The 14,558-nt window shown below is 38.2% G+C and overlaps 1 protein-coding gene across 2 annotated transcripts in view; it reads right to left on the bottom strand.

Moving 5' to 3' along the window:
- The window catches only part of sema3e (sema domain, immunoglobulin domain (Ig), short basic domain, secreted, (semaphorin) 3E), a 51,017-nt gene that overhangs the window by 21,892 nt on the left and 14,567 nt on the right, over positions 1–14,558 (bottom strand). For both annotated transcript variants that reach the window (XM_036584680.1, XM_036584681.1), the window contains exons 2-4: positions 6,798–6,958; positions 4,097–4,156; positions 2,289–2,408 (exon numbers count right to left, since the gene is read on the bottom strand). In XM_036584680.1, coding sequence (XP_036440573.1) covers positions 2,289–2,408; positions 4,097–4,156; positions 6,798–6,958 — 341 coding nt within the window. The remainder of the gene's footprint in view (positions 1–2,288; positions 2,409–4,096; positions 4,157–6,797; positions 6,959–14,558) is intronic.

Raw genomic sequence — 14,558 nt, 5'->3', positions numbered from 1 at the left:
CTATATCATCCCATCACTGAGAGTGCAGTCCTCTCACTGTGGGTGTGTGAGCATGTGCTATTGTATTAAGTGTATATATGTGTGTGTGCATGTGTTTATATCCATCTGTTTTGTGTGTTCATATTAGAGGATGGAGGCCACTAGCCTTTGGACACACACTTGAAGGGTGTGTAAACCTGAAGGGTTTACTGGTTTGCCTGCAGTTCAGCAGAGGGGTTATCAGCTGTCCTGCTGAAGCTGTCTCCTCTAATTCCCCTCGCTCTGATCTCCTGCCCACCATGACCCCTCCAACTCAGTTCCAGGCTCATAAAGCTCCGAGGTATATCCTCATCTCTAGCTGTGCTTCTTGTAATCTAGAAGATCAATGTGGGCTTGGGATTCCCCGTACATAAGCCATGCAGGTTCCACCCCTAGAAGCTGTAGTTAACAAAAGCAGTGCAATTTCATTTTCATTATTTCTCACTCAGAGCTCATTGAAACAAGTAGAGACATTCAGTTAGAGGTACAGATTCTAAACTTTCAATCAGCATCATATTTATGTTTGTAGGTAGAAGAGGGGATACTTTATTATGATCTGAATTTGATAAAACGTTTGAATGGATTGTGTGGGAGAAATAATTAAACAAAATGTACAAAGTCTTGTTTAAATCAAATTAATTACTATGTTATTACTTACATAATAACTCAACTTCTAACAGTTAAAGGGAAAAGCCACTGATTATTTAACATTTCTTTGTAATTAAATCATTAAGATACACATCAAAAGTCAGAACTGTTCACAGTAGTGGTGACAGGAACAAGATTTCTAAAGCAATGCCTCTAAAAGCTACCTCACAAAAAGTTATCATACAAAATGATTGTAAATAAGCCGCACAATGCCTGACACATTGTTTTATGATTGTTTTGAGAGAATGTTTTGGCTTAAAACTTTTTAAAATGTATGTACAGGCAGAGCATTTCAAGGTAAAATAGTACCCAAAGAAAACTTTTTATTATTTTATTATTACTATATTACCATATACACTGTTTTACCATTCTCAACATTACATATAAAAACACATAAGACACTTAGGATCATTTTGGAGTGTAAATGAAATGGCTATATTTGCTTTGTAAACATTATGATTTCTGGTTACTATCACCACCACTGTAAAGAAAACAGAGTCTGCAAATTTCTCTAAAATGCATCATCTCACATTAAGTGACTGAATCACAATTCATGATATAACAACTGAATTATGCATAAAGCTTGAAAAATTGGTGGACTTTCCCTTTAAAATCAAGGAGATAATATAGTGACTGTAACAAAGTGGTTTAAGCCAGTCAGATGTTTCTAACAGCTGGAAAAAAGCTCTTTTCCCGCTCAGCCTTTCTGTCTCTTTCAAACAAACTTGTCTTGCCTTTGCTTTTCTTCTCTGCGGCTCCTTCAAATAAACCTCCATCCCCTGTGATTAGCCACTCTGTAATTTCAGTGGGGCTCTCCGGGGAGGATGAGACTGTTTGTTTTTGCTTGTCTGACTGTTTAGTTGCAGATTTGGACGGGGTGAGAATGATACAACTTCCCCTGACACACACACACCAAAACAAACTCCTTTCGAGACCAGGCTCGCTGTAAGAGTGTGAAGAGGCTGAGAGTTCACTCTGCAGGGCCATGGCTGACATTACTATCAGTATATTTTACATTAAGCCTGGGGTGGAACAGTTTAAGCCTTAGGGATAGTTTAGACTATAGATTGCCGAGAAACAGCATCTAAAAAGGAATCTAGAAAGCGCCACATCATAAGCTTTCAGGGATACACGGTGGATTAAGCAGTGACTTCATATGACCTGTCTAAAGAGGTAAAGTGACACAGTTGTGGAAGGAGGAGTTTCCGGCATGTATTTTTATGACAGAATACTGGAATACCACAAGGCTCACTCATGAGTCACTGTGACACACACTCCAGCAGAAGAAAACAAGTCCATTCCATGACACATGTTTTTAATGAGCACCAGAGAGGACTTAAGCACAATGCCAGAGCAGGGACATTTCACCGACCATTACTCCACTTCTAACTACGCCTGTCCGCATCGGGTGCATATAAAAACTTTAACAATTCGGCGGTCACATGTTGAAAACAGGTTCAGGCAGGCTTGTTTCCTTCTGTCATCCACACTTAAAACCTTAAGCCTTAAAACATTGTTTTACTCACATCAATACAGCCAACAAAACAACATTTTCTACATATTCCTCTATATGTGACTCACTGCTGCAATTCAGTAGTGCTGTGGAGTCAAAACTACTGTACCTCCATTCCCTGGCTGACTCTGATGTAAGCACATGCTGGGCTAAAGGCTCCAGTGCCACACGTTAACAGGTGAGTGCTGTTATACTGCTGAATCAGCTTGATGTAGTTAGCACACTCCGGCTGTGAAAGAGAGGAAAATATATTTTATAATGTGCAGACATCTAACTATGCTTCACCCACAAATGTATTCTTTCATAGCTACTGTTAACAAGGTTAGGCTTTAAGTTGGTCAAAATCCCTTCAACTTAATGAAAAATTGAAACACAAAGTATGTAATTTTAGAATTGTTTTCAGTTTGCCTAGTTTTGACTAGTTTCCTAGTCCTAGTTGGCTAGTTTAAAACACTATGCTATCAAGTTGCTAAAGTTAATTAGTGAATCTAAACAAATACTGTATGCCAGGGGTGCACAACTCTGGTCCTCGGGGGCCAGTGTCCAGCACAGTTCGGTGTTTTATCTACTCAAACACAAGTGCTTACACATACCTGTTAACCCCCCCTAAATAACGAGGGTCCAAAGTTTCACTACCAACTTCTATAAGCTAAGAATAGCTCAACCAGTTTGCACTGCAGTCCCTGCAGTTACTGAACAATAAGCCTTAGTATGTAAAAAGCCTATGATTTAAAGGGGTTAATTGCCCAGGTTTAGTGGGTGTGTCTGAGTAGGAAATCCTCCAAACTGTGCTGGACACCACCGCTCCAGGACCAGAGTTGTGCATCCCTGCTGTAAGCAATTAAAGTAAATATTCAAATAATGAATCAGGATTAATCATTCTTTTTTGTGTAGTTAATCGTGATTAATCACATTTGTCTTGTTTGCTCAAATTTGACCCTAAAGAAAGTTTTTTCCACTTAAGCTGCAGTGCATTATATTGCAGTTGAATGAGTGGACATATAGCTTTAGTACAATCTATTTACTTTTAATAAATCAATAACATTACTTTCATCATGTGAACAATAAACTCATGTGAACGCAGCATAAACATGAAAAAAAGGTGAACAGTTTTCAATTTTAATCACCAATGTCCACTGAGAGCAACAGTGGCTGCATGTTCCCACCAATGAGTGTATATATTACATACACCAGGCAGCGACTTCATTAAGTACATCTACTTTTATTTACCCTTATCAGTCCATTTGATTAGCTTCACTTACAATATAGGTGCACTTTGTAGTCCTACAATTACAGACTGTAGTTCACCTGTCTCTCTGAATAATTTGTTAGCCCCGTTTCACCCTGTTCTTCAATGGTCAGAACCTCCATAGGACCACCACAGAGCAGGTATTATTTAGTGGTGAATCACTCTCTGCACTGCAGTGACACTGACGTGGTGGTGGTGTGTTAGAATGCATTACGCTGGTACAAGTGAATCAGACACAGCAGTGCTGCTAGAGATTTTAAACACTGTGTCCACCGACATCAGTCACACCCATCTTGTTGGTCCACTTTGTAGATGTAACGGTAACTGGTGCTGCACTGTATGTGTTAGTCATTCTCTAGTCCTTTCTCAGTGGTCAGTCCAGCAGTGACACTGAGGTGTTTAAAAACACTCACTTCACAGGTCACCAATTCATCCATGTCACTGCAGTGCTGAGAATGATCCACCACCCAAATAATGCCTGCTCTGTGGTGGTCCTGTGGGGGTCCTGACCATTGAAGAAGAGGGTAAAAGGGGGCTAACAGAGTATGCAGAGAAACAGATGGACAATAGTATGTAATTGTAGAACTACAAAGTGCACCTATATAGTAAGTTGACATTATAAACAACTTTCCACATTTTAAACGTTAGAGATTTTAAATGCATTTTACCTTTTCCCTGCCCTGCATGAGACACTCCTCCACCTGCTCCTCAGAACTAGCCCAACGAATCTGAGAGAGAGAGAGAGAGAGAGAGAGAGAGAGAGAGAGAGAGAGAGAAGAGAAAAAGTGAAGAGAAGTGGTAACTCCCTCAGCGTAGGGTTAAGGTAGAGGAGAAGTTTACTGGTGATTTCCAAAGTCTGGGGAATGATCTCATTGTGTCCATTACTGGTATATGGGGCAATGAACTGGTCACATATGCCAAATTTCCATTTCTTACTGAACTAAACACATTCACAGAGCTGTTTTCATGGGCCTAACATTAATGGGCATGTACATACTGCTGCACTGTCTGTGGTGTTCTGACCAAAGCTAAGCAAACAGTCATTCTCAAAAGCATGTAAACCATGGCAGATTTTAAGGGCAAAACATCCTCATTAGCATAGAGTGTTTATGGCTGAGTGGGATATAACCTTTCTGCCTCTCTATTTTTGTCTACTCAGTCACTCTGTTACCCTCTGTAATACTATCTAAAGAAAGATCTTTTAAAGAGAAAATAGGACATCATTATAGGCTCTTTAACTACTACACCACTCTTATAATTGTTAGCCAATTATTGCTAATATGTTGAATATAATATTGCACATCATTATGTCGTTGGCAATGGTTATGATTATATAAAATATTGGTCATTTACTAAAGTTGTTTAGTGGTTTCTCATTTCTTTCAAAGTCCAGTTTATGAAATGCTTTATTCTGATTTGTCAACTGAAATAAGTAGCACTCAACTAAGGTCATGTCCTATAAGCAATTTAAAAGAGGGCTCTAGTGTTTTTGTAGCATCTGTAGTACAGTTGATTACCACCTTTCCTTGTGCTTAGAAAACAACAGAAAACCTACTGACACAAAAACAAACACGTAATATAAAACAAAGCAACATTTTACTTGAACCCTGTTACATAACATTGACATAACCATGCCATAAGCATGTCATTGCAGATGTTAATGCTGTCATGAGTTGTCATGATAAATCTTGTTCAATAATATAGCAGTGTCATGTTACTATTATCAGTAACTGTCATAATAGACATTCAAACAAAATAAAGATGAAACAGAAGCAAAGCAACGCAACTAATGGACAATGAATGAATAAGTAAATAGAACAATAAATATATAAATATCTAAATAAATAAACAACACAACTCGGTAAAAGACAAAAACACAAAAGACAAGACGGACCAACTTAAAGAAAGACCCAAATGCCTAGGAAAATACACACGTTTTTAAACTGGATTTAAAATGCCTATTGTGGAGGATGATCTTATAAAAAAGGGTAAGCTGTTCCATAAAGTGGAGGCTACTGCAGAACATGATTGATCATCTTTGAATCTCAGCCAAGACCTTGGAATAGTTAGGAGCGACTGATTAGATGAGGTGGAAAGCAAACAGAGAAGGCCAGAAATATAGTTTAGTGCCACCACATGGAGAGATAAAAAAAATGAGACCTTAAAAGGTAATTCCACTGTTCATTATTATTTTTTTCAAACATATCTGCATAATTAAATGGCTAAGATGTGAACAAAGTCATTCAGAGTGGTTTGATGTGAAATTCTCTGTTATACAGAAATTTTTGAGTCAGAACCGTTCACAGCAGTGATAAATGGAACCAGATGTCTGAAGCCTCTAAAAGCTCCCTCACACAAAACTATTAAATGATTTATGAATGTTTTATGAGCATTTTTCTCTTCTGTGTAGTTAATCGTGCTTTACCGCTGTTTTAACATTATCAGTAGTACATATAAAAACTCACCGGACACATGTAGGTTCACAAAATAAAAATGGCTGTATTTGTGCTGTAGACATCATTACTCCTGGTCATCATGGCCCTCCTATCACTACCACTGTAGAGAAATCTGAGTAAGTTTCTGTGCAATGCACCATTTCACATCAAACTCTAAATATCTTTGCTGGCATTTTAATGATTGATGAATAATGCAGACATTTTGAAAAAATTAAGTGCAGTTCTCTTCAAAACTATATTCTGTATCTGACTGGTAACCACTGAAGGGAGACACACGAGATGTCCTATTCCTTTTTGTATTAACAGGCAGAAGCCTAGTTGCTGCATTCTGGATGAAGTGCAAGCGAGACAGTGTTGACTGACAAAGTCTCAAGTAAAGGGCGTTATATTAATCCGTACATGAAAAAATCAAAGCATGAATCACAGTTTCCTGATCAGTGAATGACAAGATACAATTTGGTTTGGCAATACCCCTTAGCTTGAAAAAGCTGCCTCTCACTGCTGTGCTAACCTGCTTGCCAAAGTTTTGAGCACAGTCAAAGACAACTCCAAGATTTTTGTGAAGCTCTGTATGCCATTGAATCCGTCAGCTAGTATTACTTCTGTCTTGTCATCATTTTACTGGAGAATGTTCAGACATTTAATATTAGTAAGACAAACAAATGGAAGGTGTAAAGAGCTGTTATTATTGGGTTAAAACATGCTGGAACATTCCATTAACATTACAGACACCTTAAAAACAGAGACAGAAAGACAGCTAATGACATAGTGTGGGGTGCGTGCAAATGACATACATTTTAATGTTACCAAGACGCCAATTCACCTGTAACACTGCAGTCATGACCTGTAGGACACAAAAAAACACACACACGTGCATATGCGCACACACACATATACGCACACATAGCCCTACCTCTCTGTGAGGTGCGCTGACTCTGTCCAGGTTAAGAGAATAGAGGATGTCTTTGCCACCAATGATCAGTCTCTCCTGAGTCTCATCCAGCAGCATACTGTAATGTTGTAGAACCCCATCTCCAGCCTGGAACACCCAGGTCCTGTTCAAGTCCCAGAGCTCTACATATGCACAGGAAACACAGAAAGAACACTGTAAGTGACATCATGGAGGGATCAACAGATTACGGTAATGAGAGAGCTTTATCCTGAAGCTAGACGTAACAGTGTTGTTGAGGTCTATAGTTTTGGAGTATTCTCTCAAGACCAGTGCAGTCTGAGTGTGGTCACACAGCTGGAATAGGATTAGTCTGGCTATACTTAAGCCCTCAATTAAACACAATGCTTCTCAGAGCAGCATCTGTGTGAGACAGAGAGAAGGAAAAAGCAGATGAATCAAGGTGTACGGTGTCAACAACTTAGGCCATTTCAGCCTTAATTTCCTGACTGTGTGTGAGTTTGGATCCCTACAGCGCTCTTTTTTAAGCCACTCTAGATGCAACCCCCTGATTTCCACTGTGTAAGAGTGTGTGTGTGTGTTTGTAGACCTTTTGGTCATCCACTCTGCTCTAACTAAATCTGTTTGTGATTTCAGGGGGCCTCTAGATGACTCTTCTCTGAAAAATATCAGCCCAGGACCTAACGGGGCCAAACACACACACACACATGACTAGAGGCTGCTCCCTGCTGAGCGGGTTATTTCAGAGGATCACTGACTGCCTCAGTGGAATAGAGGGACAGTATATAAGATGCCTTTAGGGGACAGAACAGGACCGAGCAAGATAAAGAGAATCAGAGCAAATAAACAGATAGACAGGTAGATAGATAGATAAGTAGGTAGGTAGGTAGGTAGATAGATAGATAGATAGATAGATAGATAGATAGATAGATGGATGGGGACATGAATCATCTGAGGGGCTCACAAGACTTGACTCAGACTCACACCCTACAGTCTCAAGACTTGAATTGCTCCCCAAATTCTTAACACTCAACTCGGACTTGCACCCCAGATACTCAAGACTCGACTCAGACTCACACTCTAGATACTCAAGACTCGACTCAGACTCACACTCTAGATACTCAAGACTCGACTCAGACTCACACTCTAGATACTCAAGACTTGACTCAGACTCACACCCTACAGTCTCAAGACTTGAATCGCACCCCAGATACTCGACACTCAACTCGGACTTGCACCTTAGATACTCGACACTCAACTTGGACTTGCACCCAAGATACTCGAGACTCGACTCAGACTCACACCCCAGATACTCAAACCTCAACTTGGACTCAGACCCCAAATATACTCAAGACTTGACTCAGACTCACACCCCAGATACTCCAGACTCGACTTACACCCCAGATACTCAAGAGTCAACTCGGACTTGCACCTCAAATACTGAGAGACTCGATTCAGACTCGCATTTCAGATACTCAAGACTCACATCCTACAGACTCAAGACTTTACTCTCACCCCAGATACTCAAGACTCGACTTGGGCTCACACCCTACAGACTCAAGACTCAAACTCATGACCGTTTTTGATATATGATATAGAATTTTGATGTAGAAATTTTTCTTTACATCCATTGTTTTTAAATTGACATTAATATATAGATGTTATATTAAGAATAGCAAATAATTCTTTCTCCCATAAGTTTAACATTTTAAAGATAAGATAGATTTTTCAGTTTTTTCATTTTTTTCTTTTTCTTTTTTAACATGATTTGAAAATTCCAGCTACCACTGCACACTGAACACTTCAGGATGAATGGACAAACAAACTATTCAAAGTAAGTTCCTCAGCAGTAAATGTTGTATACCAAGTAAAAACACTACATAACATTAGTGTAAATACTTGCAAACATGAAGCGAATACAGTAAAATAGTAAATAGACTTTTTTTGATATGTTAGTTACAAGAATACAGGTTCAGCTCCTGATTTCTTGGTGAAATTTAGAATTTCATCAGCAGCACATAATGTGATACATATATATATATATATATATATATATATATGTATATATATATATATATATATATATATATATATATATATATTATATGTATATATATATAATTTTATGTTAAAATATCTAAATGCAATTAATGTATAGATTAAAAAGAGAAAATATGATTCATGGATATTTGTGAGATTACTATCCTTAACATTATCCATGTGATGTTAATGGTGATGTTATGGTAATTCTGTTGGGGAGTGGTTTTACTGCAAGCTGTTACAAATTATAGTCACCCCAGTGTTTAAGCGTTAAACTCTAAACCCTCTCCACCCTGGCCCTGCAGCGTGGGCTCTCTCTGATGAGGTGTCGGGTGGAAATGGCATGAAAAAGAAGAGAAGCCCGAGAAATTAAGTTTAATAGTGTTTTACCTAAAGCAAAATACACAAGAGAAAATTACTAATAGATCAGGAATGCGAGAACAGCCACAGGGGGTTTTGCTTTTCAATGATTCCGATTAATCTACATTTTCTGCTTTGATGCAAGTCTCCTATTGATGTTTATTTGATCTGACATTTGTTTTATTTATATTAAGTGCATAATGCATGGTGCACTTCCCAAGGGCCTGTCTCTCCCTTAATGTCATTATGAACTTCTTACTCATGTAAAATCTACTCATCTGACCTCATCCTTGAGGTTTCAATAAAACAGAGTACAGTCATTTAAGCCAGATAAATTAGAAAGGCTCAGTATCAGGTGAGGCTGGAGGGTCATCCAGCCCTATCGAACCTGCAGTGTTATGTTCCATTAATCATATCGAGCCATGATGAAGAGGCGTGTGGGTCGTTACTGTTTATGAAGGGGCCGTACGGCCAGAACAAACAGCAAATTACAAATGTCCAACCACAACTCGAAAGCAAACCTTCAACGTACCCCCTTAGGCAATGAGCATTTGAACCTCTAAATAATACTAACTCACTGAGAGCCCCTGACCTGGGCAAAGGTCATACCATTAGGTGCTCCAGGGGAGGGGCACAGCAAGTAGAAATTTAAAAGGAAATCCAACACCATTCATTAACATAAGCATCAAGGCCACAGCACTCTGGGTAATGTGACCTTTTGCAGAAAGCTTAAGGCATTTGGTAAAATTCTACTTATCTTTGATCTTCTTTGGTCAACCAACTACATCCAAAACAACTCACTCAATACTTATACAGTACTGTGCAAAACTCTAGGCACATTAAAGAAATGTGTGTAACTATCTAGGGGAGTAGGTGTGCTTTTGCTTGTAAAAAAGATATAATAAATTTGGCACAATACACATAAGCTGTACTTTAATGAAACCATTAAATTAACATTTAATTCAACCAATAATGTTTTGTTTAAAAAAATGATACCAATATCTTCTGAGATTTATCTTCTAAACATTAGAGAGGTTTGAGGAACACAGGTTCCTGATTTCTCCTCTATGTAGCCTTACTATTGCATGGATTTGTTGAATTACATCACTAGTAGGCCTGATGTATTGCAACGGTTCCATTAAAAAAATCCAATTTACAATATTTTCCTAAAACATAGTTTATCAGCCAAGACACGTTTGCTGTTATTGTTTGCGGTAATTTAGCTAAAATGAAACATCAGTTAATGTTACTCAAAATCTTTGGGTGACACAAGTAGTGTTCAGACAGGGTTAGTTTTACATGGAGAGGGATAATGTAATCTGGTATGTCTCTGTGATTTAGGTCTTGTCCAAATCACCATTTTATTCATTTTTACGGACAGCAAACTCTCTCGCAAATATTCCAGCACTTTACCTTGCCTACTATAAAATAATCCCAGGTTATTTTAATTCTGTGTGAACTGACATGTCATTATAATTGCTATCACGTTCTGTGAAAAAGAGTTTTTGTAATTATGGAAGAACTTAAAGAAGCTTTAACATGGGTTCTTCAAGTCAAGTCAATATGTACTGTCCTACTTACTAAGTGTATGACCCTGAACATTAAAAACATTCAGAGTGCCAAAAGAATTTGATTTTATGCAGTGATTGTTGTTTATTGGCTATAAATTCCCAAGCTAATGACAATGCAAATGACACATTGGTTTTATCTGAGACAGTATGGTAGATGGTTAGGGTAAACAAATAAAATAAACAGCTAAATGAAATCTTTTGACTAGTTTATCTTTTTTTAAGTGAAGGCAATGTGTAAATCGAGTATTACTGTACCACTGTAATTTATACTAAGATTTATCATCCTGTGTGAGCTGGGAGCTCCACTACAAAACCAAAGAGGAAAACTTTAAAGGCAATGCAAGTGTCTAGGACACATGTCCAGGCTAATCAACTACATTTAAGGTGAAGGGAATAACTGTACATTTGATTTTTCTGTGAACCATTTCTTGTGGCTAATGAATTATTTATTAGCTCAACAAGGTACTGGAGTATTGAGCATACTGACTTCGCAACTACAAATAATGAGCTTCCTCGAGGGGATGGTCAGAAATGGTTAAGCTGATGGATATAAATTGATTTGATTACTGTTTATTTGTATACACCTTTACTTTAAGCTTACTGCTCACTCTCAGGTAGGACCTTTAAAGATCTTAGAAAAACAAACTGAATATCCAGAACTCCTGTAGCAAGGATTTTCAGCTCTCCACTCTCTTCCTTGCTAGATGGTATAGTTCTGTGCTAACAGTTGAAATGTTTCTTGTCAGTTGTACTTTGTCATGTTGTCATTTTTGTTGTTTCTGGTTTTCGTCATCAAGCTGTATATAGCAGATGTGTGGATTTATTCAGAAGAAACAGCATCGATCACATTCTCTGTCTCTGGAACTAATAACTGAGAAAAAAGCCACAGGCACTGAAGACAGTGGATAAACTCAACAAACTCAACTCAATAAAATCTCAACACTGATACAGGAAATACACATCTAATGGAATATAGATTGAAATGGAAATGACCCAATGCTTCCCTCAAATCAACGTCCACATGTGCTGACCAGACTCTCACTCTCTCTCTCTTAAAATAAAGACCCATTTCCTCCATCTAAGTCCTCCATGTGGGTAGAGTGAGAAGAATGAGTCGCTCTAAAGGCCGGAAAACAGGCCGGATCTCCCTAAAGAGTCTTTGGTGGACGCAAGAGTCCAGATTTAGGGAGGTGGATGATAGACTGATTGAAGAAGTGGATGTATACTCCCCTCACCAAGGGGCTATTGGTTATCAGAGATAGGGAAGTGCTTTCATCCCAGAGAGGAAACGACATTCTCTCTTTTATCTGTCACTCTAGATTTATTTCATCTCTCCATCTAACAGGAAGAGCCATACAGCACATCCTATATTAAATGACCTTTTGCACTGCACAATGATGTGGTCTGTAAAGAAAAGCCTTATACAGTGCCTCAGTGAAGATGAATGTTAAGTGAGATATGGCAAAAGCACAGTAATTACACTTAATCAAACACACTGATTGAAAATGAAGATTATTGTGTAGCTCAGGTGGCTGACACTGATTGCTCCACAGGAGAACATAGAGAACGTAAAGACCCTGCTGGAGAGCATGCCTTCTTTAAACTAGCATATTGACTTCGTTAACCTAGTAACCTCTGTAATTATCATAAGGCTGATTCTGCTTTTGGAAACTTGATAAGAGACTGCATGTCTGGCCCAGGCTAACCAACAACTCCCTTCAGAAACAAAGCAAAGCATTCAATATTTATGTCCATTCTGCCAATGAAGAAGCACAAGGAAACATAGTCGCAGTCATAATAAAATCTTGTATTTTCAAAATAGTAACTTTCTAAGAAAAGATTATTTGTGCAAAGTGAGCATATATTTATTCTAATTCTTTTCTACTTTATTGTACAATATGATATTTAAAATGAGATTTTATTCCAAGTAAATTTGGGTCATTTCTGTTGGTTCATTCATAACATAGCAGCTAGTATTTTTGAAAGTTTTTTTTTTTTTTAAATGAAGTATAAAGTTTTTGATCTGACAGCAACATGTTGTATGTTAGCTCTGTAAGAACATTTATAAAAGTCAATTTCCATATTGGCTTTGTCTTCTGTTGTAAAAAGAATCTCTTAAATTGTATTTACAACAGAATATTATTATAGGTTTTATACGTTTTTGCAACAAAAGCAATGTTTCTGTGTTTATGAAAAAACGACTTTATTAAAAGCATTTAATATTACTGCATGGGTTTCTTAATTAATATCCGTCACACCATGTGTCATTTAGATTTAACAGGTCAGCGCACCCACCAAGAAAAATCTGTTCAACAAGAACTTAAATCCTGGTTTTAATGTGAACAAATGCAAGTGGAAAACCATGAATAGTAGAGCCAGAACTTTAGTTCAGGCCATAAATGTGAAAAAACTATAAAGCTAATTACTGCAGGCGCCCTTATGGCATTTCTAATAGTATGTTAGTGCTAAGGTAACACTGCACATGAGCATATTTTGGCATCTGAAGCTTGCAAAAGACATTCATATGTTTTATTTGAAACTTGTACATATATTTTACCTTGTATGTTGCAGTTTTACAATGAATCTTTGAATAAAGAACACTGGCTACGCACATGCCACTGTTCCATTTCTAACTGATCAATGCCAATTAGGGTATCACCCGTATTCACAGTCAGTGACGTATGTAGGACTTTCAGAAGGTCTAGAGTGATGTTTTTCCTCACAAAATTGGTCCCACCCATTTTAAACCAAAATGTGATTGGTTGATTCCACTGTCAGTTCCTTAATCTAGGTCCTTCTGTCCAGCTCCTAAGGCCTAACCAATGGAAGAGCTTGCTTGGCTGTATCTACCTAGACACTATGAAAAATTATCCTGATTGGACAATTGTCTGTTAAGTATTTACATAAATAAAGTTCACAGAAATCAATAGGCCAAGAAGGCCCTGAAGGTTTCTTACTTTCTTACTGAAATCAGTCTATTTTGAAGATCTTTTGGACCTCTTTATGATTTGCATGTTCATTCTCAAACAACAAGGGCACTCTCCACATGTCTTTGGTACAGACTTATGTGTACACGCACACGCTCCTGAAATATTTCCCCCCTAATCAAAGTCAACAGCATGATAAACAGTTTGTGTGTCTCTGTCTCTGCAGGTCGTGCGAGGTGAAGGCCCTTTGCTCTGAAATGAAGCCCTGAGGAGTGCACTTCCTGTGGGCTGACTGGCAAGGGCATCTCACTGGTCTGGAGCCCAGATGGCAAGACAGCCTTGTGGAGAGGATGCCTCCAGGGCTTAAACTGCACCCCTCACTGCCTTCTGCATGTCCTGTATGATCCTCTGTGACTGGTGTTATTTCTACTGTCTGCCTGTGCCAAAATACAGCCGTCATAACTCCCCCATTCCAGAGCTCTCTCTGTAGGACAGAGGAAATTAAACCTGGCCAATGCCAGCCAATTCACTCTCCCACTCAATGATACTGCAAGACAAAATGTGCCATTGCTTTGTTTTAAAAAAGTTGAAATGTGTTCTTCTGTGTGTTTGTGTGTGTGTTGGAGTAAGGTAGGGGATCTCACCACTTTTTTAACATATTCAAAGACTTAAGCAATGTTTTCCTTTAAGGAACCCACATGACAGATAAACACACTTTTAGCTTTTTTGAAATAAAAGCGTTTGATGTAGTACACCCTTAAAAAAGATGGGTCTTCAAGGGTTCTTCTCTACATAGAACCATAAACACTCAAAAAACCCTCAGCATGATTAAAGGGTTCTTTGCATCTTGAAAGGGTCCTTCAGAT

This window comes from Colossoma macropomum, unplaced genomic scaffold (assembly GCF_904425465.1).
Source record: "Colossoma macropomum unplaced genomic scaffold, Colossoma_macropomum, whole genome shotgun sequence".
In the NCBI taxonomy this organism is placed as follows: Eukaryota; Metazoa; Chordata; class Actinopteri; order Characiformes; family Serrasalmidae; genus Colossoma; species Colossoma macropomum.
Note: the sequence above shows the minus strand (reverse complement) of the source record. Positions and strands in the feature narration are given on the sequence as shown.